We start from the raw sequence: 23,948 nt of genomic DNA, 5'->3' as shown, positions 1-23,948 counted from the left end.
GAACGGCGAAGACCTCAGCAACCCCCCCTGCCCCCCCAGAACTGGTTCCATTGCGGTCGGCATGCCTCCCATGCCTGCAAATCGGGTTACGCTCAGGCTGAGGACGAGTGTACTTATGATCAGGGCCGTTGGCGTTTCAATATGTCTTGTGTTATGTGTGTGCCACACGAACAGCGACCAACCAGTGGTTGACGTGCGTCGGACTCGATGCAATTTCCTTTCCTTTTAACGCCTTCGCGTGTCATCCTCTCTACTATGTTTGATTTTAGAAAGATGGCTCCTACAATTTCGGATAGGCTGCTGTTGTGGTTGATGGTGGCGGGTTTGGGAAGATTCCAGATGTGAGGGGGAATCAGGTACCGTCCTATTTCCGATTACGAACCTCTTTACCAACCGTTACGTCGATTGGGATAGGCTAAGTTCTAAGTCTTTACGCAAAGACTTCAAGCCTGCGAAATAATTACCAACACCATATGTTCTCCATCTATTTCATCCATAACTCCGTCTTCCTTGTCGCGAAAGAAAGAAAAATTGGCCGGGCTCTAGATCCTTGCAAGGGGAGTTGCTGAATGCGATTTTCGCCCCCCTCAACAGCGTGTCAGCGTGTCAAATGCGAATTGTACAAGAGTCCCATCATGTTTGTCTTTATTTTCCGTTGTAATTGTCGTATTTAGACGCTTTCGTTATGGCGTATAGACTTCTCTCACACCTTGGGGAGTCGAGTACTTCTGCGGGATCCGTCTCTAGCATACTCCTGGCATGATTCCATTCTCTAAGTATCCTCGAGTAACTTCACGGAGAAGAACGGATTTTCGCGCTCTATGGTGGCGTTGTAAGAGCTGTGTAGTTCACGCGGGACAGTCGCGCAAATTGTTTCTGGGTGTCGCTGGTTTCCTTGGTTTGAGCTCGAAAGCATTGACCGCGCGCTGCCGATCCCGAAACCATCCGTGTTCTGGACTGTCGATGACAATCCTAAACTTCCGCTTCCTTGCTCCAATCTTTGCGTCGGAGTTGAAATTCTGGTCGGCGAGACTTTTAATCAGAGTCTCTGTCATGCCAGTCACATCTTAGCCGCGAACCCCTGCGCGGGTGTTGTCGTGACCATCGACCGAAAAGGATCGCCTAATTTTTAAGCCGCGGCAATCGCACTCCAATATGCGGCACCCGCCGTTCATCCGCACGAACTGATTATAAGATGTCAAACGCTGGTATATGTTTGCGGACTTCAATTTCCGTCATTAGCAGAATGAGAGCCTCAAGCAAAGCTTCACATCGCACCGCAATCATGTCCCAAGCGAAACCCCGCATTCTTTTCTTCAACCCTATTCGTCACGCCACCACTGAGTATGAAGCTCTCAAAACCGTCGCTGCTCCTGAAGTGGTCACGAGCGCATCGCGAGCAGAATTCTTCAAGGACCTGAGAAGCAAGTACCATGATGTTAAAGCCATATGGAGGACATCTGCCAGTGGAGCCGCAAGACCCCCAAGTGATGCCTGGTAGTACCGCGAGCTGATTCTTGATAGGTTGCTGGAAAGTTCGACGAGGAATTCATTAGTCAACTACCGTCTTCCCTCAAGTACATATGCCACACAGGAGCTGGCTATGACCAGATCGACGTAGATGCCTGCAGCAAGCGAAACATTGCGGTCACCTATGCACCCGACCCGGTCACCAACGCTACTGCTGACCTGACGATCTTCCTTCTTCTCGGGGCCCTCCGCCAAGTGAATCCTGGCTTAAGCAACTTGCGAAGGGGAGACTTCAAGAAGGGTCTCGACTTTGGCCATGATCCCCAGGGCAAGACACTAGGCATCCTCGGAATGGGCCGCATTGGGCGTGCAGTCAAGCATCGGGCGGAGCCGTTTGGCCTCCACGCCATCTACCATAACCGCAAGCCACTCTCAGACGAGCTCGCTGCCGGAACCCCTTACGTCTCATTCGATGAGCTTCTCCGCACGAGCGACATCATTTCTGTCCATGTTCCTCTCTCAGCGGCGACTACCCATCTGATAGGGCCGGAGGAGATTGCCAAAATGAAGCCCGGTGTGGTGATTATCAACACTGCTCGAGGTGCAGTCATTGACGAAGCTGCCATGGCCGCCGCGCTTGACGAAGGCCATGTTGCTGCTGTCGGACTGGATGTTTACGAGAAGGAGCCCGTTGTTGATGAGAGATTGGTTAAGAACGAGCGCGCATTGCTCGTGCCTCACATGGGAACACACACTCACGAGACCCTGAAGCAGATGGAATTGCTGGGTATGGAAAACGCTAGGCGGGGTGTGTGCGGGGAAGAGCTGTTGACGGTTGTCCCTGAGCAACTTGGCGCCTGAATGCATCAGACAGGTCAACCCAATTGAACCAATTTCTCAAAACTAAGATGACATTTGGTCCCTGAAGTGACGTAGTTGTCCCACGCTTCATTTTGGGTGCCGTCCGCGTCGTGTGTGGGCCCTGCACCAGAAGCCTGTGTGCGACTTGGCCGCGGGCTTCCCTTTGTCCGCGGGTGAAATATTAAGCGATCACAAACCTCCCATCTCCAAGTTTATCCCGCGTATGCTCCCCAACCCCAAATCTCGGTCGTCTTACGCCAGATACGCCAATAACCCAATAACCGATCTCGGCTGCCATTATCCGACAACTGCGATGCCGGACCAAAGACTCAAGAATAACCAAACGTCCAAGACATCCCGAAGTAGTGGGGCATGTCTTGCTTGCAGGGCCAAGAAACATAAGGTACAGACTCAATTTCCTGTCACATGGCCGGCTGATGCTGACTATCTCTCCAAGTGCAGCGGGGAGAGGTTGGTGATATGGCTTTTCCTGCATCTTGAAATTTTCACCACGGCTAAGCTTAACATCAACATCTAGACCAAGATGTGCACAATGTAGTATCAACAACCTTGTCTGCCAGTGGCCTGAACCGCGCAAACGGTAGGTTATCTCATACTTCCAAAGCCGAAATACTAACAGGACTTAAACTCAGGGGCCCCCCGAAACACTACATAAACACCATGGAGAGGCGATTGCTAGAAACGGAAAACGTTCTTTGTGCCTTACTGTCACAGTGCTCAGAGGCGCAGTTGAACTCTGCTTTATCTGAACTCCGCATGCCCAACTCGGGTAATGAAAAAGACACCCGCGCTGCTGAGGCAGCAAGACGAGAAAGATTCGGTCCTGTCTATTGGGCAAAATTTCCTCTCAACTCAGCACAAGAAATTCAGCGCTGGGCTGAGGACAAGTCATCGATTTCTGTTGCATCGCCCCGGTCAGAGTCAATTCAAGTCGCTGCCGGTCACATCCAGGACCTCGACAGCGACGAGGAATACCACGACGAAACCACGCAGGCGTTGGAAACTCCCCTCAGCCCATTTAAAGTAACATCTGCTGCTGTTGAGTCTTCAAGTCCGACCTCAAATCTCTCTGCTGCGACTCCAGATCGCGAGCGGGCGGGCTTTGAGGCCGTTGAGCCAATGGATGGGGTGTCAGGGGAACAGGTTCAAGGCATAGGAGGAATGATGTTCGAGAATCACACGTTGGCAGAACCTCAAGGGAGTGCTCAAGGGTACTCACAAACGCAACCTTCAGAAAGTTACGAAAGTGCCTTTCTTTGGTAGAAATAAACACCATGCCCAAGTTTGCGATCGCTGGCTCCGATGGCATAATTGTGAATTGTATTAGTAGATAGGCGTTGCAAAATCTTGAACCACTCGATAGCTTTTCCTTCAACCAAACTTGGGTTTATCTACGGCTTTCATTAATAGCCCAAGTTCCACTGACATCAACTTTCCAGATTGCAGGTGCATCTCATCCTCGGCTTACATGTTACATGACTAGGCCCTGCAGTCATTAACGCCGACATCACGGGGCACGGATGCCCGGGTTTGAGCGTCTGGCGTGCGGACAAATCTAACCCCGCAACACCCCACCGACAACCGGCTACACTCCGTTGCGTTGACAGCGTCCGCCCCCCCTTTTTGCCGAAATTACGCACGCATAATCCCTGTATATACATGAAAATTTGCCCAACGCCACGTAGATATTCGTAGTACGGCAATTGACCTATTCTGATGGCTTCAATTGATCTATTTCTATTGAATCTCATTATCTGAGGGCATCGTGATGCCTCCTAAACGCCGCCGCGCGGCTCGGCAGGCGGATGATGACCCTTCTGGGCATCGTCCGTCACCCATCGCCAACGGTACGCGGAAACAACGACGTATACAACAACTGGCACAGGACGCCGCCAGAGATCCTCCTCAACGCTCTGCCTCGCCGTCGATCAGGATCGTTACGCCCGCCGAGAGGGCTCGCCGGGCTGCCGCCGCCGAAGAGGCCGCCGAGGAGGCCGCCGAGGAGGTTATCGTCGCCGAGGCTGGACCCGAGACTAATGATTTGGTGGCGGCTGAGTCTACATCGCGAAGAAAGCGTGTACTTATAGCCCCTCCGTCATCACGAAGAGCTCCAAAAGCGTCCTCTCGCCAAAAAGCAACGACAACGCAGAGGAAGCGAAAGAAGGATCCGCCGCATACGATCCGGCTCCGAAGTACTCTGCCTTCGTCGATGCCACCGTTTCGACCAGACTCGACCCCAGTTAACCCAACCCCTCGTCAAACCACTCGATTTGCGGACGATACGCCTACGGCCCCTCGCCATAGCGCTGATGATACGTTTATGTCGTTCCACGATGTATTTGAAGAGGAGGACGATATGGGTAACGAGGAACCAACTCTGCTACAAATCCAGGTTACCCGTGGCCCAGCGCTCAAGGGTAACGGTTTACCTGTTCTCGATCTAACCATCGAGAGCATCGCGTATAACAGATTCAGTATTGCTCCTGTATTAGATGCGAATAGTAGAGACTGGGAGGCAGACAGCGGCGCCCAACTTGAGGCAGAAGTGGCTCACTCGTATATTGTGAAGAAGGCCAATATCGCTGTTGTCGTTGCTTGGAGGAAGCCCACCAACGCATCTAAACCAACACCAATCTTCACTCGGGTCTATCCGTCTACTGGAGGGGTCACTTGGCCAAGTATTCCATGGGTTGATATTGTCCCCTCTCTTGAACAAGCTGAAGAGAGGGGTGAAGTCCACCTCACCGTCAAGTGGCAATACAGCGCCGTACCAATCTCTGGTGGTATAGTGACTGGCGTACGAACGCCTCGAAAAGGTGGCCGAGCAGGCGTTTCAGCCGGCATGCAAGAGGCGATCGATCGTGAGGCTAACGATCCTGCAAACGTCGAGCGTCGGAAGGAGGGTATGCACAGACAACTTCTCCGTACGCACATCTGCCCAGAGTACCAGAGATGTAAGAATAGTTCGGGCGACGAGAAGTTCAACTGGTGCTATATACTAGGCCAGAAGCACTACAAGATCAAATCTCACCATATAGAGAAGTGGGCGAAGGCTATTATGACTGGACAGGCTGGCGTTGACAATATGGAACCACCTAAAGAACTGCTTGGTGAGATTCTTCACGACCAGTTTATAGAGGATCAGAAACGCCAGGGCAAGAGAAGTAAGAATATCGTGGAGGTTGATGATAACCAGGAGACGACAGTGATGACGGAAGAGAAGGCTGAAAATGCCGCACTTCCATCATCAGGGTCAAGATCTGGCCTAACCAACGCCAACAGCAACGCCATCGTCAATATATACGGCAACGCGGGGGCGCCAGATCGTCATCTTCAATATCCTAACCCATACGTACAGCTGCCGCCGCCGGCGCCGCCGCCGCCGGCATATTGGCCATATGCGAACATCTCACAGTATTCGTTGCCAACTCTTCCGCCATTGAACCTTCCAAGCACTCGTCAACCAAGTATCGCACTCCCGATTCGTTCGTCCTCGCCAGTGGTACCGGATTCGCCTCGAAAAGCTCTAGATCAAGTGGCCAGCTTCATCAAGTGGTTTATATCCGTCCGCGGCAAGCGATATAACGTCGACGAAGGGTTCAGAAAGAAGCTACAGAAACTGCGATCAGTAGACAGTAGCTTGCGGGCAATTCGCAAGTTACCAGATATTTGGTTTACTGAACAGGGTTTTACTCAAGATCTTACCGAAGATGTCAGGAACTCGATCAAATCCTTCATAGACAACAGCGCCTACTACGGAGGGCAGTCTGACGCCCTCTCCGACGTGGTATCTCACTCTGAACTTCATTCAAACCATCGAGAGTCAGAAGGAGATGTTTATACAAGAATATACGCTGGATTGCCAGGAGGGACGGCGGCGGCGCCAGTTGAAAACTCTGCGGCGCTAGTTTCAGGCGAGTTGGGGTCATCCCGACATATCGACGCCCTAGTGCCACGTCAATCCATCGAGCAAGAGATCCGTGGTACGCCAGTTGAAGTTGGTCGACGTGGTGAGTGTATATAGAGCTGTTTACTGTCGAATATGGCTAACTTTGTAGGCGTTTCGGAACTCTTTGGTTTCGTTTCGTCACCACTGCTGTCAGCGTCGCAGATGCTGCCCACGCAGTTACAGATCGAACAAGACGAAATCGAGCAAGGCGATGAGGACAATCAGATTGAAATCTCGAGTGATACGTCGTCAACAGAGACGTATTACTCGGAGGAGGATAACGAAGAAGAGTGATACAGCAAGAGTGGTGTGAAGTTTGACTGTATGCGCGATTTTTTTGCATGACGTGTTCAACCACGGAAAAGTCTACCCATAGCCGTAGATTCAACACTGCCGCTCTATACGTATAAAAGCAATAGAATTACTGTTATTTTGGATCTGCAAACAATACACTTCGGTCCATCCCGATACTGGTTAGGGGCAGTTGAAGTCTCTGACTATGGTTGAAGTCTCTGATCGTGATGACGTGTCATCATCACAAATCATCGTCACAAGCATCAACAACGCGTTTCAGCCGTTATACAGGCAAAATTGATATGTATACGTAGCTACCGACGAAAACAATGGACGACGGTATATTTTTTGTGTTCTGGTGCGCTTGTGGCTAACCTTTTGGCAATCTTGTTGGCTACAATCATGGATTTGATGATTGACCATCATATGACGACACGATTAAGATCTATTGCGCGCGAACGCACGATGAAAATTTGGATTGCTTGCTGATGTTCAATATTGGCAGCAAATCCTCCCTTTTATAGTTCGATATCGTCAAATATATGCTCTGTCCCATCAAAGTTGACGAACGAATGGCGGAAATGGCCCTCGATCTGGGGTAGACGATACCCAATCTCCATAGCGCAGTCACGTAGATATTCCATGAAATCCCGAGTGTCATTCTCATCGTTGTTCCACTTCGAATACGTCTTCCTGATGTATCGCTTTAGATCGCCGAAGTACTCTTCGATGGGGTTGAAGTCTGGTGAATACGGAGGCAGAAACTCGAGATGGACACCTGATACCCGGCATAAACCCTCGATTTCAGGTATACGATGGCAGGAGAGGTTATCCATAACGATGACAGAGTTTGGCTCTGGAAAACGCCCACATTTCGGGATAAGGCACTCCTGTAGCCAACGAAAGAACCCATCGCCGTCAGTCGTACCATAATACGTAGTCAAGTGTAGGATACCGCTCAACGTGAGGGCTGGCAGGATCTGTACGCGAGAGTTCTGAAACCGATCAATCTCTGCAGTTCGAAACGCAGCAAGCCCTTTCGGCGCCCATCCAGTCCTCCGTATCCCAGTATCCTTATTGACGCCGGATTCGTCGACGAATACCAGCTGGTCGGGGCGATATCGTCGTATACGGTACAAGTACTCGTATCGTAGTTCGTCACTTCGCTGAGCAGCAATAATCTTGGACTTCTTGTTCGTCCAGCCAGCTGAGTTTAACTGTCGACTGATTGCAGAACGACTGATCTGGATCTCGAAGGCTTCAAATAGGAAATCTTGCATCTCTTCAAGAGATAGATCGCTGCGGTACTGCAGTAGTTCAAGAAGCTCTGTACGATGCCATATTTCCATCTTTTGTCGACTCTGGCGGCACCTCTTATATCTCTGCACTTCGCCAGTGATATTACGTCGTGATCTATGTCGTCGAATCGTTCGTTCGGTACAGCCAACGATACTTGCCAGCTCGTGGGTCTTTTGGTCTTCGAATGGCAGTATCATCGCGATCGTCGATAGCTGTAGATTCGATATTCTGGGCGCCATTGTATCGTCGTCGTCGCCCGGCGTCTTTCTCGATGTATCTGATATAATAAACCACGGACATGTACTGACCAGCGGCAAACTGTAAGTAACAGGGCACAATCTATACAGCAGTAGACTCTTGCTCAATATCGTGAACAAGCTGAGCTATCAGGAGAGTCATTAATCCTGTTGACTGCCAAAGCATTTGCTCTGAAGAACCGTATCAAGCCCCTTGGTATGCTTATATATTACTCAGAGCCATACAAACCGTATGCTGAGTAGATATATAAAGTCATACAGCAGGTCTCTTCTTCTGTTCCTCAGCAAATGTCATCTTGATCTCTCATGACGAAAATAGACCTTTTGTTGGTCGAATGGTATGGGGATGAGGTGACTAGCTGGGTTGGCAATGCCTCGATGGGTAGATTGACTGCTACGGAAGCATGAAATACACACCTTATGTCTCTATCGTGTAGTTATACGTTTGAATACTACTGGGACTATAGTGATTGACGGCAATTGAGGTGTTGGTGATGACTTTGACGCGTTTTGCGTGCGATGCAGAGAAATGCGCGTCACAGCGTAAAATTGGCTTTTTTTCATGTTTTTGCATAAGCGGGGAAAAAAAAGGGGGGCGGACGCTGTCAACGCAACGGAGTGTAGGCTGTAAACCGGTCATTTTCACGTCTCCTACTCTCGCTGGATGAGCCACCTTCGGGAACATGATCGCCACAACGCCGAGCAGCCCAATGCAGAAGTCTTCGCCTCGAACATAACTCAATATCATGCCGGAGATTGGGAGTCTCAGAGCACTTGCCAACGGCGAGAGCCAGTTTGTTGGCAGCTCCTCTGGTGTCTACTTTATCAACACCGTGAGACGAGCATTTTCCGCACAAACCAGCGCAACAGCAGACGCCAACCAGCGGACCAATGACGTGGGCGCAGAACTTCGCGATGATCCATCACCAGAAGATTGTATTGTCGGGGCCGGAGGAGATGATGAGACCGAGCCAGACGAGAATGCGGACAACGCGGGCCACCATGAATCTCACCCACAGTCGCACGATCACCTCTCCCCATTTTCTACCGGTTCCGACTTCATCAATGATATGAGCAAACTACCAGACTATTCAACCGCCAGGACGCTCGTGATGACATACTTCAGAATTTGGCACCCCTTAGTTCCTTTCTTGCAAGGCCCCGAATGCCTCGCCGAGTTGGACGCTCTGTACGCCGCTACCGAGCATGACCGACGCAATGTTGCGTCTCTCAGCCGTCTAGTCATCTTCAGGTGCATCTTCAACATTGCGAGACTCGATAGCGACGTCGCAGTGGACATAGGATCTGCAGGGATCCGATCAAGCTCCGATCTACTACCCACCCTGAGCCTCTTGGCTCTACGGAGCGATGCCTGTTCCATCCAGGCGCTTCTTAGCGCTCAAGTGTATTTTATATCCGTCATGTCTCTTCGACATGCGTCGTCCGTCGGTGGTCTTATTTCAAAGTCCATATTCCAGTCCGGCATGCATCGCTGCCCCGTTCGATATGGCCACCTATCTCCAGATGAACGATCCATGCGCAAGCGCATTTTCTGGAGCTTTTATGTTCTAGATCGATTCGTGAGCCAGTCTCTGGGCCACCCTAGCGGCATTCAAGACTCAGATATCGATGTATGCCCTCCAGGGCATAGGGATCTTCACGAACCTGTCGCGCAATCCGCACTTTCTCCCGCAAGTGCTGCAGCAGACAACACGATACTACATCTTCCAGCCAACCACCCCGAAAGATGTGCGAAATCCCGAGACAAAGGAGAGTACGATTCAGATTCATCAACAGAAGTGGAAGAAGGGGACCAAAACGCGGCTGTAAATAGCGAAGCAAACGCCAGTACAGCCAAAGCTGCCGCCATTCTTCGACACCGTCAAGAGACACAGAACGTTCTTCAAAACCATGTAAGACATTCGCAGCTGGTTGGACGAGTCCTAGATGTATTTCATAGGTCCATACATGCTCGGGACATGAACAACCAGACGATCCTTTTCCTCAAGGCCGACGTTGCTGCCTGGGGCAACGACCTCACAGAACCACGACCCGGTCCAACCCTCATGAACATTCCAGAGCTCACTCCAGATCCAACCGTCTTCCCATACATCACCTATCATTACACTGTCCTTCTACTCAACAGACCGTCGCTGTCATTGGACTCAAGATGTGCCGAGTTTCGTGCGGCACTACAAACATGCATCAGTGCCGCTAAGGCTATTGTACCAACTGTCGAGCAGTATCACCAGACCGGAGGACCGTTATTTTGGCCCGGCTACATGTCTGCCGTCTGGATGAGCGGTCTCGTGCTGGCGCTTGCAGCTCGTGTGAAGTCATACAGTCTCTCTAGAGCTAAGTCGTAAGTCCTGTCTTCTACCATTTGTCTTGATCAACTTAATTGATTACTTCTCAGCGATATTCGTACCGTTCTCAAGTTACTGACGGTCATGGAAAACCGATGGCGTATGGCTAAGGACTGCAAAGGAGTTTTATCTGTGCTGCTGGACAACATTGATCACAGATCCAAGGGGCATAAGAGAACCCGCACCGAAGGGGATGAGACACCGAGCCCAATTCCGACTAATAGTGATGGAAGTCCACGGACAACAAAACGGCAAATGACACAAGCCCCATCTGCGGGACTTCGTGGACGTCTAGATCGGGCTCATAGGCGATCTTCTCGATCCTCACATGCGATCGCACAGAACAGATCAAGGACACCATTGCCCCATTCCGCCCAGCGAAGCGTCAGATTTCACGACAACCGAAGCGACAACTTCTACTACAACATGGAAACCACCCCGCAACATATTACCAGCTCACACCAACAAATGACCACATTTTCCCCAGGGTTTAGCACGGGGGAGCCGACCCTCTTTGGAAATTCCCAGGATATGAGTTTTCAGAACAATGCCTCTAACATGAGCACATATTTCTCACAAATTCCCACGACATTTCCAGATCGACAGAGAACCGCCCAGGGCCAAATGGATCAGTATGGTAACACTGATAACTTTTTCGACATGTTCGACGGAGCAACATGGGGATCTCTTATAGATATTGTAAATGATGCCGGAACTGGGATGTAAACTCAAGCTTAATGAGATCCATTAGAGATACCCGGAGTTAGGAGTCGACTTTTAAAATGGATCTTTGCAGAAGAAAGGTCTTCATATGAAGCTATTTTCTGTCTATAACACATTCTAAGCTCGCGCAAAGTCCTCTCCCTTCTTGACGTTACCCTTCAGCTCGTCCACAGCAATCTTGAGAAGCTTCGTCTCGTAATCAGAAAGAGAGCCGATGGGATGAGCAGTCTCAGCACCATTGGCACCGAAGCTCACAGGAACGGCAAAGTATTCAACGCCGAGCTCCTTGGATACGGCATCACCCCCCGGTACACCAGGCAGATACACATACGCGGGCTCTACGATGCCAGTCTGACCTTGGGCTGCCTTGATAATCGCCTGGGCGAATCTACATCCTGCGTCAGTCACATCCGTCTCCCAACATGATCCAGGAAGACACCTACCGGAATCCAGCGTAAGCCATGCATGTGGTTGCAGAGCCAGCACCGGCTTTCGCCTTGACGATTTCATCTCCGCCAAATTGCACCCCTTGGTAGGCATGTTAGATTAAGTCTTCTTTATAGGCGGCGATTTCCTTACTGTGGGTGATGGCTTCAATCTGCTCTTGGCTCAGCTGAACCTTGGGCTCAGACTGGCTGATCAATGGCAGGATCGTCGCGCCGGAGTGGCCACCGACAACCGGGACCTTGAGTTGCCGAGGGTCGTTTCCAAGGACGTCGGCCACGAACTTAGATCCTCGGACCACATCCAAAGTTGTCACACCAAATAAACGTTGAGGGTTGAAAACGCCGTTCTTCTTGAGCACCTCAGCGGCAATGGGGACAGTGCTGTTGACAGGGTTGGTGATGATGCCGACAAAGGCTATTGGGCAAAACTTTGCGACACCGGTAGCAAGGTCCGCAATGATGCTGGCATTGGTCTTGAAAAGGTCTTGAAAGTGTCAGGTAACTATCAGCACGTCTATTTGACAAGAAACGCTTACCATCACGAGTCATTCCAGGCTTTCTAGCAATGCCTAATGCCCCCTGTCAGTGTGTTGCGAAGGAGAAGGCGCAATTGCTGCTTAGCAATTGTGGTTCCACTTTTGCAACAGTTATGAGCCCTTTGACTCTGCCAGTTATCGTGTTATTTTTGAGTAGCAAAGACCCGCGTTCGAATCCCGACTCCGGCGTACCCGGAAGGGATTTTTTCCCCTTAGTAGAGACTCTCGTAGAGGGACTGCGAAGTTCAGATCCAGTAGACGACTCTCCAAGATCTGAGGGGGTGTGTTGCGAAGGAGAAGGCGCAATTGCTGCTTAGCAATTGTGGTTCCACTTTTGCAACACAGTGTCTTATAATTCCCAGTTCGCAGGAGTAGAGCTTACCGGCCGAGATCAGAACAACCTCTGCACCTGACAGAGCTTTTTGCAGGCCGTCATTTTCAGGCAGGTAGCCCTTAACTGGAGCGGGAGTATCAATGTGGTTAAGGTCAGTTGCCACGCCCACAGCGTGCACGACATCATAAAGCCTGAGGTCTGACACTAGAGGGCTCTTTAAGACCGTGTCGTCAGTGTAAAGACACATAGAGTATAAATACGTCTTGACGTACCGACTTGAGCAAAAGACTCAAAGGCTGGCCAATTTGCCCAGAGGCTCCGAGTACAGCAACTTTGACCATTTTGAATCGAGATTCAATGAAGTTTTGAAAGTGTTACAATGCCAAATAGCTGGTAGATCACGAAGTTTGTGTGCGAGTTTCACGTACTTCTTGGGCATCAGTGCTGTGCTAGTTTGCCTACTTGTATAAGTAGCCGAAACATGCAGTTCAGCTCGCACACAAAACCGAAGTTCCATTGAAAATTTACCAACAGGCCCTCGGCTTTTCGGACATGTCAGACGAGTGAGTCGTTGAGAGCTGCCGACAGTGACGTCGCTGGCGCGGGACTAAGAAGCCGCGGCCAAATATTTAAGCGACCACATTCCCTCATCCCCGAAATGCAGCGGGCGTAACGCGGCGACGACATTTTCCACGGAAACAACATCCTCCGATATCGTCAAACGGCTCCAATCGTCGTGGCAATTATAAACCGTCATACCGATTTCTTTACGAACAATCCAAAGTCAGATCTACCAGACCCCAGTCATTACCAGCACCAACCAACAACAATGGCACCTCAAACGCTCAAAATCGCCGTTATTCCCGGAGATGGCATCGGCAAGGAAGTCATGCCATGGGGTGTCCGCGCTCTTGAAGCCGCCGCCAAAGTCTTTGGTCTCTCTCTGCAGTTCGAGACCTTCGACTTTGCGAGCTGCGATTATTACGAGAAGCATGGCGAGATGATGCCATCTGACTGGAAGGAAACCCTCCTCAAGTTTGACGCCATCTACTTCGGTGCCGTGGGCATGCCTAGCCAAGTCGCCGACGATGTCTCACTGTGGGGAAGCTTGCTCAAGTTCCGCCGCGAATTCGACCAGTACATCAACCTCCGCCCGTGCCGCTTGATGCCCGGCGTAAAGTCGCCCCTCGCCAACCGAAAGCCCGGCGATATCGACTTCTGGATCGTGCGTGAGAACACCGAGGGCGAGTACAGTAGCATTGGCGGCAAAATGTTTGAGGGAACCGACAGAGAGACTGTCATTCAGGAGACTGTCATGACCAGAGTGGGCGTCGACAGGGTTCTCCGCTATGCATTCGACCTTGCTCAGAGCAGACCCCGCAAGCGCCTGACCAGTGCTACAAAGAGCAACGGCATCAGCATCACCATGCCTTACTGGGACTCCCGCGTTGCAGAGATGTCCAAGAACTACCCCGATGTCAACCTCGACAAGTACCATATCGATATTTTGACCGCGCACTTTGTCCAACGCCCAAACATTTTCGACGTGGTGGTTGGCAGCAATCTCTTTGGAGACATCCTCTCTGATCTGGGCCCCGCTTGCACAGGTACTATCGGTATTGCTCCTTCAGCCAACATCAACCCCGATGGCAAGTTCCCCAGTCTTTTCGAGCCGGTGCACGGCAGTGCCCCGGATATCTATGGCAAGGGCATCGCCAACCCTGTCGGCATGGTGTGGGCTGGCCAAATGCTTCTTCAGCACTACGGATACACAGATGCTGCCTCTTTGGTGCTCAAGGCGATTGAAAATGTGTTGGCCCGGTCTGAGGCATCAATCATGACCCCTGACCTGGGAGGAAAGGGCACAACGGATGGGTTTGGACAGGCCATCGAGGCGGAGATCATTGCTTTGGGTGAGAAGAGGTAGAAACTGGGGACCTAGGCTAGCGTTGCTGCTGTTTAAGATACGGATAGATAATGCGGACTTACACTATATCCAATGATTCATGTTTCTTGTCTCATGTATGATGCATTATTGGGACGTATACAACATGTCCGACTCTTGAAGGTATGGTTAGCCGATTAGTTGTGGGTGTGGCAACCTGCAAGATGACGATGTGGACCCGGACCGATCGAGAAGCGGAGAGTTTGCTTTCGCAGAATGGTTAGTGAACAGAACCAAGGACTTTCATGGTTAGGCTCCTGTACCTTGTGTATGAAATTGCTTGCTTCTTTGGTAAACAAGGTCGATGGGCCATTTTCACTTTGCAAAATCATTGGTAATCGCGTTTGGATCACTCCACAGAATCGTGACCGGTGAGGGGCACGCCCAACAAGTGCCTGGAGAAGCAAGGATCAGGGGAAATTAGCATGCACATTGCGTGGCTACAGGGGTCCGGCGGGTGCCACGCTAGATCCGGACGCATTCCCCGGAGCCCCTGTTTCCGCTCATCACAAGGGGCAAGGAGTTCATCCAAAGAACATTGTCTCTTTGGTCTTGACCAAGATGGGAGAAGGTAAGAACAAGACTTCGACACTGAGGATACTGAAGCAAAACGTCGAGCCGGCTTGAGTTATCTCCTTAGATGATCGCCACTTCGACTGGACTTGGAAGGAGCACAGTCTTGGGGGCCACGAGGTCTGATGGAGAACGCGAAGAACGCGAAGAACGCGTCTGCCTCAAAAGAGACCGAAATACAATCCCTGTTAGCCAAGAGCACGGCTTCCTGCGCTCAAGGAAACGCTGCCGCTTTTGCCATCGCATGCAGATTTGAGATCATACCACTGCAGCATAGTGTGGCTCGCTAATGTGCCCATCTGGCACAGCAAGCCATAATCTTTGGTGCAGAAGCGAAATCTTCTGGCGCAGACAGCCCGTTGCTTTTTTCTGTCAGAGTTTGTCTTGGTGTGGCACTCACATTTGAATAAACTTGCTCAAAACCATAAGCCTGCCCATCGTGCGCGACTGAGATGACCTACCTACCGCATTCGTTTCCACCGAATGGCACACGAACTCCTCGCCTGTGATGGCATCCACGGATGCATTCGAGTCGATTCCAGATGATCCAGCCAGCCTACCCGCCGCGGGGCTTTCAGCCTTCATGGGACAGCCGCCTGCGACACGGCACGACTACTACATCATCAAAGGCCTTTTCCGTATGGTTGGGATGAATGATGCCAACCCAATGAAGGGTTACTTTCTTGCAGCCAAACCTCCGGCGGACTACACATACGAGACGAGGCTACCCAACATCCTGGCGGGTCTCATCTTTGTTATTCTGGCCATCGCGATTCCCACGGCCGGGAGGGTCGGACTGAGGTTGAAGAGGGGCTCGACGATGCAATTCGGATGGGATGACTGGACAATAATCATCGCAGCAGTAAGTGAAAAGCAATTCAAGATGACTGGTCGTCATTGCTAACATGAATTGTTTCCGATGTAGCTAGTTGCACTCGTCTATCCAATCGCCCAGATCACGTCACTCGCAGCAGGCGCGGCCGCCGTCCACACGTGGGAAGTCACGTACGAGCAGTATAACTTCGGCATGGTCGTTGCTGTGACTTGCAAGACGACATTCTACGTAGCTGTGGGCATAATCAAGCTATCAATTGCCATCTTCATACGTCGAATGGCAGATCACATCAATCGCTGGTGGCAGATTTCGTGGGACATTTTCATGGGCTCACTGGTTGCCTATGTGATGCTGGCAATTTTCTATAACGTGTTCGCCTGCAATCCGCCAGCGGTTCAATGGGACTTGGCCTTACGTGGACGCCTCGAGCCCGTGCCCGTATGCATAGACTTGGGGGTACAGTCCAAGGTCCTAAGTGGCATCCATGTTGCTCAGGGACTCACGCTGCTGTTCACACCAATCATCATCTTGTGGAAAGTCCGGATGGGCGGGGCGAAGAAGATTCGTCTTTTCGTTATCTGGGCAGTTGGCGGCGTGACAGTCCTCGGCGGCCTTCTACGTCAGATCCGACCTACGATGACGAACGACTTTACTTGGGATTATGTTGAGGTCTTGGTGTGGACATGCCTAGATTTATCGCTCGGAATGTTGACTGCTTCGCTGCCAGTTTTGGACGGTCTGTTTGAGAAATACTGGCATAAGGCCCAGGCCAGCGTTGTTAACGCATGCGGAAGAAGTCAATCTGATGGCGGGACGGATGATGGAACATGGCATTACAGCAAGACCTCCGATACCGACGGGACACAACGGAGCAAAAAGCATACCGCGAAGTCATCTATAACCATTATCGCGGAAATGAGAGATCGCTCAGAGTCAAGCGAGAGCATCGTGAAGAAGGATCAGTTGCGAGAGAACCGTGGTACGGTGATGGAGATGAATATTCTGCGGACTCAGGAGGTTGAGGTTCACGTAACGCATGCTGATGAACACCCGGAGTACATACCCCATGATCCACGAGCCCCTTCGCCTCAATGGCACAACAGGCCAGAGTGGCACGAAGAGCCTCAGGGATTGAAGCAGAGATAAGAAGAAAACGGATCATTCTCTTAACGATGCTGTGTGCAAATTAATAATTGGCATTCATTCATGTGTGAGTGTACGTTGAGCGGTTAGGAAAGCTTGACATCGATATGAACATCTTGATCAGATCAAATCCTCTTTACCCCCGATCCAATCCAGCACCAGCTTGGCGACTTCACCATTATTCTTCTCGATATGCATAAAGTGCCCGTTTCCAAGGATATCTCTCTCTGCAAGTTTGATCCATTCAGGTTTCGCGCCGATCTGCCTCATGTATTCCACAATGCAATGATCATAAGTGACGTGAACGCTTGCCTCAGCCGTGATCATGAGGTATGGAACACTTGCGATATTGGGTAATGTGCGTGCCGGCTCGACTTGACGGAAGCAGCTGCGCTTGGCCGTGGTAGAGTTTCCAACCTCAACCCTTTTGAGCTCAGAAGGATCGGAAATAGGCGGAGTGTAGTTCAGAGGGGTATTGGCCAAACCCCAGGCATTGTTGAAGAACCCGGCAGTTCCGTATGTGTACCAAAAGAATGGAATAGTTGATGATTCAAGATTGATGTTGGCAGCCACGAGTTCCGGACAATCGTTGGAGAGCAGAATACCTGCAGAACCACCAGCGGAGTGGCCAATTACGTACGACTTGCCGATCAGGCTGAGAAGCTTGCATCCGCTAGATCGCATGGCGTTCTCGAAGGTGATGTTGTTAGTAGTGTATGGAACCATGGAGTTCTTGAAGTTTTCGAAAGTTGGATCGCCGGCTCTTCCGGTGCCGGGAAATTGTGTATGCAGTTGAGACTGGGGATAGCCGTTGTAGAACTCAGGAGCGGAGAATCCCATTTCGACCAAAGTCGAAGATGATCCCGCCGTCAATGGGAATCCCTCCAAGTCCATGTTGGTGCTCCGGCCATTGCCAACAGCATCCACGATGTACACAACGTAGCCCTCCTCAATGAAGTAGCTAGCAAATCCTTTGCGGTTGTCAGGCGTGTTGAGCCAAGACGTACCACTGCATCCTCCCCCGTGGAAGAAAACGATGGGTGTTTCTCGTAGGGGAAGGACTGGGCTAAGCTTTTCGACATAGAGTTTGTCGGCGGTGAGTTCGCCGGAGGCAGTATCCAGAGCGCGACCGCCAACGTAGAAAAAGTCCCTGAGGTAGGGAACGGCATCCGCGTTCCGGCATTGAGGATGAATGGCGTTGATGCCAGTACAGTCGCGGTCCCCAAATCCATAAGCCAAAGGGGTCACAGCTAGAAAGCTGGCGTAAATAAATTTGAAAATCGTCATTGATAAAGAACACGATATGGGGCGGAGTGTTGATCATGTGGAGGATTGGGTCGAAATCTCTTCCTTTGATCAAGCACCAACGGGCCACCAAAGTTATATACAACGGTTCCAGCAAAACAGAATGAAAATCTGCGAAAGGACGCAAGGAAGTGGATACTATGAATATTGCTGCATTGCTAGCCAGGGGCTCATGGACTACTACCACCTTGGCGAAGTGGCACAGCAGAAGCGGGATCAACTGGAGTAAGTTTTCGGTAACATGTCCGATGCTCTATGCATATTGCCCCGCGTGAACACATTTTTCCGCATGTCGCGCCGAAAGAGAACGAGAAAAGATAACTTCATGTTGTGCGTAATCCGTCAGCAACACTTGTCGCAACAGTTGCCGTGCTTTGAGCGTCCAGGCCAATTCGTAAAACATGAGAATGTGCAACTTTCTATGTAGACATTCGTCTCCGAGCCACTTATGACGAGTAAATAAATAGCAAAATATTGCGATAAGAAGATGTAGAAGTGTGGAATAGCGCTTTGAGAATTCAAAAGTCAACGTGTGTGATTCAGTTCAAATGTCCTATTAAACCTCAAAAAGGGCCCTGGTTTGAAATGATTGAGTTGTGAACTTATCAATAAAACAGTTCTAGTGATTCAGTTGACATGATGAAAGGCTTCTTAAAGTAGCGGACATGGACGTACGCGCCGCATAACCTGATGGTTTTCACATACATCTCACAATGACCTCCAGGCTAGTTCCGCAGAAGAACTACACGACAGCCAGCATTCCGTAACTATCGACACAATGCCAGCTTCGTCAGACTCTCTCAAAGCTCAGGTACACCGATGTAATTGTCTGACGTGCGCTTGCATCATGCCAGTCGACGCACCGCGAGATACTTGCGACTGGTGCAGAGTCATGGAACACACCCCTCTTATTATGTGGACTATTATTCGACTCAGAAGTTCCAGAAACATAGATTAAGATATCAAAAGGGAGCAGAAGTTCGGGTTCAGGGGGCATCGTGGGCCGAGCAATGACAATATCAAGTCAGTGACTGGAGCCTGAGGGGTACGGACGGGGTAGAATGGTGACTAGACAGGGTCATATTGTTCGAAAGACGAATCTAAACATGAAACAGACGCGCACTTTCGTTAGAAGATCAAGTTCAAAAATGACGCCCTGCACTGTGGCTTTTGTTTGGAGATGAACTGCTTGCAGTATGAATGACTTGCCTCTGCATGGCATCACGTTGTAATGCGTTGGCCAACATTCGAAAATCAAGGGGTAATGCGTTGGTCTCGTTTTTCACGAATAGAGACGAGGCGGGCGTAATAAAAAGGCACACTGTAGCAGTTTTGATGCATAGTACAACTTGAGATATGATTCAATATGTGCCCAGGTAGTCATAAGCTACTTACAACTGGCCATCCGCGTCAAAACACCACCGCCCGCCGTGTTACCACCTGCCTGTTTTTGAACACCACAACACCGCCGGAGTACATCATACATCATGTCGTTAAAAGCCACCGTTGGGGTGGATGAGGACCTTGGTGTACCCGTCGATTCTCTTATCGAACTTCTCATAGGCAGTCTCCGCATCGTCAATGTTAATCTCATGCGAGACGACGAAGCTGGGCTTGGCCTTGCCTGCAATGATCAAGTCACGCAGATATCTGTTGTAAGCCTTGACGTTACATTGGCCAGTGCCGAGAGAAAGTCCCTATGATTATTTAGCAAAGCACCAATTAGCTGAAGCTTTGGGGTACCCATACCTTCTCGAATAGCTTGCCAAAGCTAAGGCTGATCATGCCCTTTGCCGAAGCATCATCCGACGCACCCGGATCACTAGATGACGAGTTAGCTTGATTTCACGCATCAAAGTTGTCATAGTTCTCACCTCGGAACGTAAAGTCCTGGAATACCAAGGCCACCGCAAGCTCGAGTAACTTTGATCATGTTCTCCAGAACAATGTTGGGCTGTTCCGTGTTGCCGCCTGCACTGACGGCTTGGTATCCAACGGCATCAACGGATCGGTCAACCTCGCCACCATTCGACTTTTTGATTTGCTCCACAGCATCGCCTTTTGTGAAATCGATGGGTGTGCATCCGATCTTCTCTGCGGATTGAAGACGTTCGGGAACACGGTCTACGACAAAGACTCTTGATGCTCCACGGAGCACAGCAGAGTACGCTGCCATGAGGCCAACGGGACCTGCACCAAAAACAGCAACACTCTCACCCGGCTTGAAGCCAGAAAGCTCAACACCGTGCCAACCTGCAACATCAAGTTAGTCTTTGCACCAAGTCGACAGTCAAGGATCACTCTCACCGGTTGGGAAGATGTCTGCCAGCAGGATAAAGTCGGCTTCGAACTCCTTTCCAGGAGGCAGCTTCAAGGCATTGAAGTCGGCGTACGGTACTCTCAAGTATTGAGCCTGTCCACCAGGGTAAGGTCCCATGGCGACATATCCTGGGAAGTTGTATTAGTTTACATCATTGAGGCAATAATTAGGATTAGGGCACCAACCGTAAGCACCGCCAGCAAAGCCAGGGTTGACACCGGTGCAGAATGCCGTGCGTCCTTCTTCGCAGTTTTGGCAACGCCCATCTGCGACATTGAAGGGCATGACTACGCGGTCTCCCTTCTTGAGAAGAGTGACGCCAGCACCGAGCTCTTCGACAATTCCCATGTTCTCATGACCTGTAATCCTCGTCAATACTTGGCACATGGGGCCTCGAAGTCTGTTGTAGAATAACTCACCGAATGTGATGCCAGCCTCCGCTGCAGTTCGTCCCTCATACATACTGCGACATACTTAGCTACTTCATTATTACATTCAAATTATCAGGCGTGGCATACTGCAAGTCTGATCCGCAGATGGCAGCCTGTATCGACAATCAGCTTGGCGACCCTCTTCGAGCAAGAACAGATGAAAGTGGGGTTCATCTTACCGTTGTGACTTTGACGATGACATCGTCTGGGTGTAGGATCTTTGGCAGGGACACCTCCGAAACCTTGACCTTGTAAGGTCCCTGATAGTTCACTGCTTTCATAGTAGAGGCCATGGTGATGCGTGTGGGTTGGTAAATTTCAGATGACGAGCAATGGGGATTCAAGAAAGCACGAAGAGGAGCACAGCAGCACCCATCCTTATTTATCCCACTCACGAACCCCTCACGAAGGAGCCATCATCTCCCAAGAAATCACCAAGAATAAGTGCCATTGTATGACATCGACCCCGGGTGACCGGCTGCCACACGAGGCAGCTTCTCTCCCGCGGAATATCTTGCTAAACTGAGATGGGGGCTGCGCCGCTGCGGGGTAGCGGGCGGGAAACTTTTGCCAAGACGCGGGGATGCCGCCGCGGGCCAGTTTGTGTCCGGCAGGTTCGAGTGTGACGGGAGGATGGCCGGAGTGGGGGATGAGAAGAAGTCCGAGTGGGAGGGGGATCAATCCCGAACCCCCGAGCCTGAGCTGTGGCCCTAATCGGCGAATCATTACCATTCCTAGATGGCGCGGGGAAGAAGAAGTAGGCAGTTCTAGCTCATCCGAGACCCTCCCCCACTCTTAGCAGACGATGAGACGACTGTTCTTAGACACATCGAATCATTCCTCTTACCCCAAGTTTGCTCCTGCATGACGTATTTGGAGAAGTGGAGGGCGACACTTTTTGGAGACACGGACAATGGGTCTCAACCAATAGAGCAAGCCGCTGGTAGAATCCTGGACGTTGCAACAGTTCTCCGCATGTGTCGCCGAATATTGCTCGTCTTGGTTCATTCTACCATTTCTGCAAGAAAGGGCATGCTGCATGTTTCAGACAAGCCGAGGCACAATGCGCTCCACCTGTTCAAGATGCGTCTATAACCGCACTTTGAGTGCCTGGACCAGGAAGAGTAAAAGCCTCACAGCTCCCAGGTTCTTCGGGAGTATGTGGGAGTGCCTTGGATCTTGGCTGCATTCATGCTAAACGACGGCGGTAGCTGTGTTAGGCAAGTGAAGATGTAAGAAACTCGAGGTACGTTATCAGTCCCAACAGAACCTAGCTTCATTCGATTTACTGATAATCCATCAAGCTGCAACGACCCCATTATGTGCCAGCAAATTGGCACTTCCCTCTCGCGCATCACCGACAACTCCCTTGAGCCCGAGCTCAGTCAACTTTTCCCGTACGGTAGCTGCGTCGGGCATTTCGTATACGCTCCGCAAATATGCGACGAGGCCGGCAACATGAGGCGAGGCCATCGATGTACCAGAAATCGTTGCCGTAGATCCCGATGTCTTCCACAAAGACAAGATGTCGAGACCAGGTGCGAATATGTCAACATCAGGGCCGAAATTGCTCCAGTCAGCACGTGTCCAATTCCACGCGACTGCACCGACGGTAATCGCCTTCGAAGCTGAGGCCGGTGACTTAGCTCCGGCGTCTTTCCCGTCGTTCGCGGCAGCTACGATGGTAGTGACCCCGAGATCGAACGCAGCATCAACTGCGGCGTTGATGGCTTCGTTCTTGGGGACAGCTGATACAATATTCAGCTCGGTGGGACTAAGTCTCTGGAAGCCACATACCTATACTGATGTTGATCACCGCCTTCGCAATGCGTCCTGGCGTGTTTGTGATGTTGTTCACGGCCCAGCTGTAGCCATCTAGCATATGAGCAGTGGTAGTATAGCCCTGCGCGCCATCTTTGTCAGTAACTCGCCAACTATCTTCCGAGAGTACTCACAATTCCTCTAGCAACCTTGACGTCGAAGATAGTTGATTTCTTAGCTACGCCGAAGGTTGCAGAACCAATTGTACCTGCTACGTGAGAACCATGGCCAAACTCATCATCAAAGGTTTCGCCAGTAGCAGCCCAGGCGTTATAACCCTTGAAAGCTCGACCCTCGAACTCGGGGTGTGCCACAGTAACACCGGTGTCCATCACATATGCAAAGCTCCCTTCTCCAGCTGCACTATCAAAATGGTACGGATACCCGGCGTTATTGCCGTCGACCAATGGTGCAGGGGACGATAGAGTTGCAAGACCCCATGGCGCATCAACCTGGGTCGTCACAGCCGTGACTTCAGCTACGCGGTCGTCTTCCACTGCAACAACCTGTAATATCGATATTTCTGTCAGTCCAACAGGCTCTCTTTCGTTGCCTGAAACCGCAAAACTTACGTTCTTGTCCTGCTTGATCTGCTCAAGCGTTTCATGATCGAACTCCCCAGCGTATGCGCGAAAGCCTCCAAATTCAAACGTCTTCTCCACACCAGCTGTGTTGCGTCGCATCAAGCTGCGCGCATGCACTGCTCCGACCCACTGCAAGTGATGTTCAAAATCGGCGTCGACCGTGTTTGGTGCGATTCGTACGATATACTTGTCTAGGACGATGTCGTTCGCCAACGCGTCACTGGCAAGTGGGATCGAGAATGCAGGCAAACTTAGCCCTAGAAGCAGAGCTATTCGCTTGATATGGGCCATGGTGACGGAGACTTGCATGAGAAGAACAGAAAGCTGGCTACCAACGCATGCATCATGCAGGTCTTTATCTGCGAGATGGAAAGCTGCTCAGCCCATTTAGAATGCTCTCTACTCGTATCTAATCTTGCTAGTCACTGTGGTAAT

General features: G+C 50.8%; 9 protein-coding genes across 9 annotated transcripts; 4 read left to right on the top strand and 5 right to left on the bottom strand.

Moving 5' to 3' along the window:
* Positions 1–1,285: 1,285 nt before the first annotated feature.
* CGCS363_v007611 (putative 2-hydroxyacid dehydrogenase) lies at positions 1,286–2,331 on the top strand (the record flags this gene model as incomplete). Its single annotated transcript, XM_036639460.1, has 2 exons — positions 1,286–1,438; positions 1,525–2,331. 2 exons carry the CDS (start codon positions 1,286–1,288, stop codon positions 2,329–2,331), a joined length of 960 nt encoding a protein of 319 aa, XP_036496062.1.
* Positions 2,332–7,113: 4,782 nt separating this feature from the next.
* On the bottom strand, positions 7,114–7,944 carry CGCS363_v007610 (uncharacterized protein; the record flags this gene model as incomplete). Its single annotated transcript, XM_036639459.1, has 1 exon — positions 7,114–7,944. The coding sequence occupies one exon, from the start codon at positions 7,942–7,944 to the stop codon at positions 7,114–7,116; it is 831 nt and encodes a 276-aa protein (XP_036496061.1).
* Positions 7,945–8,897: 953 nt separating this feature from the next.
* CGCS363_v007609 (Transcriptional activator protein acu-15) lies at positions 8,898–11,243 on the top strand (the record flags this gene model as incomplete). Its single annotated transcript, XM_036639458.1, has 2 exons — positions 8,898–10,513; positions 10,568–11,243. 2 exons carry the CDS (start codon positions 8,898–8,900, stop codon positions 11,241–11,243), a joined length of 2,292 nt encoding a protein of 763 aa, XP_036496377.1.
* Positions 11,244–11,357: 114 nt separating this feature from the next.
* CGCS363_v007608 (malate dehydrogenase) lies at positions 11,358–12,897 on the bottom strand (the record flags this gene model as incomplete). The annotated part of the gene is made up of 6 exons (XM_036639457.1): positions 11,358–11,628; positions 11,684–11,768; positions 11,820–12,170; positions 12,223–12,255; positions 12,605–12,770; positions 12,829–12,897. 6 exons carry the CDS (start codon positions 12,895–12,897, stop codon positions 11,358–11,360), a joined length of 975 nt encoding a protein of 324 aa, XP_036496899.1.
* Positions 12,898–13,385: 488 nt separating this feature from the next.
* Positions 13,386–14,483, top strand: CGCS363_v007607 (D-malate dehydrogenase; the record flags this gene model as incomplete). The annotated part of the gene is made up of 1 exon (XM_036639456.1): positions 13,386–14,483. The coding sequence occupies one exon, from the start codon at positions 13,386–13,388 to the stop codon at positions 14,481–14,483; it is 1,098 nt and encodes a 365-aa protein (XP_036496902.1).
* A 1,099-nt stretch (positions 14,484–15,582) lies between these two features.
* On the top strand, positions 15,583–17,055 carry CGCS363_v007606 (uncharacterized protein; the record flags this gene model as incomplete). The annotated part of the gene is made up of 2 exons (XM_036639455.1): positions 15,583–15,936; positions 16,000–17,055. The coding sequence occupies 2 exons, from the start codon at positions 15,583–15,585 to the stop codon at positions 17,053–17,055; spliced, it is 1,410 nt and encodes a 469-aa protein (XP_036496903.1).
* Positions 17,056–17,172: 117 nt separating this feature from the next.
* Positions 17,173–18,339, bottom strand: CGCS363_v007605 (putative secreted lipase; the record flags this gene model as incomplete). The annotated part of the gene is made up of 1 exon (XM_036639454.1): positions 17,173–18,339. One exon carries the CDS (start codon positions 18,337–18,339, stop codon positions 17,173–17,175), a length of 1,167 nt encoding a protein of 388 aa, XP_036496900.1.
* A 1,511-nt stretch (positions 18,340–19,850) lies between these two features.
* On the bottom strand, positions 19,851–21,401 carry yycR-1 (putative zinc-type alcohol dehydrogenase-like protein YycR; the record flags this gene model as incomplete). The annotated part of the gene is made up of 8 exons (XM_036639453.1): positions 19,851–20,054; positions 20,107–20,179; positions 20,232–20,610; positions 20,665–20,805; positions 20,863–21,036; positions 21,097–21,140; positions 21,196–21,221; positions 21,288–21,401. The coding sequence occupies 8 exons, from the start codon at positions 21,399–21,401 to the stop codon at positions 19,851–19,853; spliced, it is 1,155 nt and encodes a 384-aa protein (XP_036496901.1).
* A 1,006-nt stretch (positions 21,402–22,407) lies between these two features.
* alp1-3 (Alkaline protease 1) lies at positions 22,408–23,804 on the bottom strand (the record flags this gene model as incomplete). Its single annotated transcript, XM_036639452.1, has 4 exons — positions 22,408–22,856; positions 22,906–23,011; positions 23,064–23,435; positions 23,502–23,804. The coding sequence occupies 4 exons, from the start codon at positions 23,802–23,804 to the stop codon at positions 22,408–22,410; spliced, it is 1,230 nt and encodes a 409-aa protein (XP_036496906.1).
* Between the last annotated feature and the right edge of the window lie 144 nt (positions 23,805–23,948).

The sequence above is a fragment of the Colletotrichum siamense genome (genome assembly GCF_013390195.1).
Source record: "Colletotrichum siamense strain Cg363 chromosome Unknown KSG_Cg363_contig04, whole genome shotgun sequence".
Classification (NCBI taxonomy): domain Eukaryota; kingdom Fungi; phylum Ascomycota; class Sordariomycetes; order Glomerellales; family Glomerellaceae; genus Colletotrichum; species Colletotrichum siamense.
Note: the sequence above shows the minus strand (reverse complement) of the source record. Positions and strands in the feature narration are given on the sequence as shown.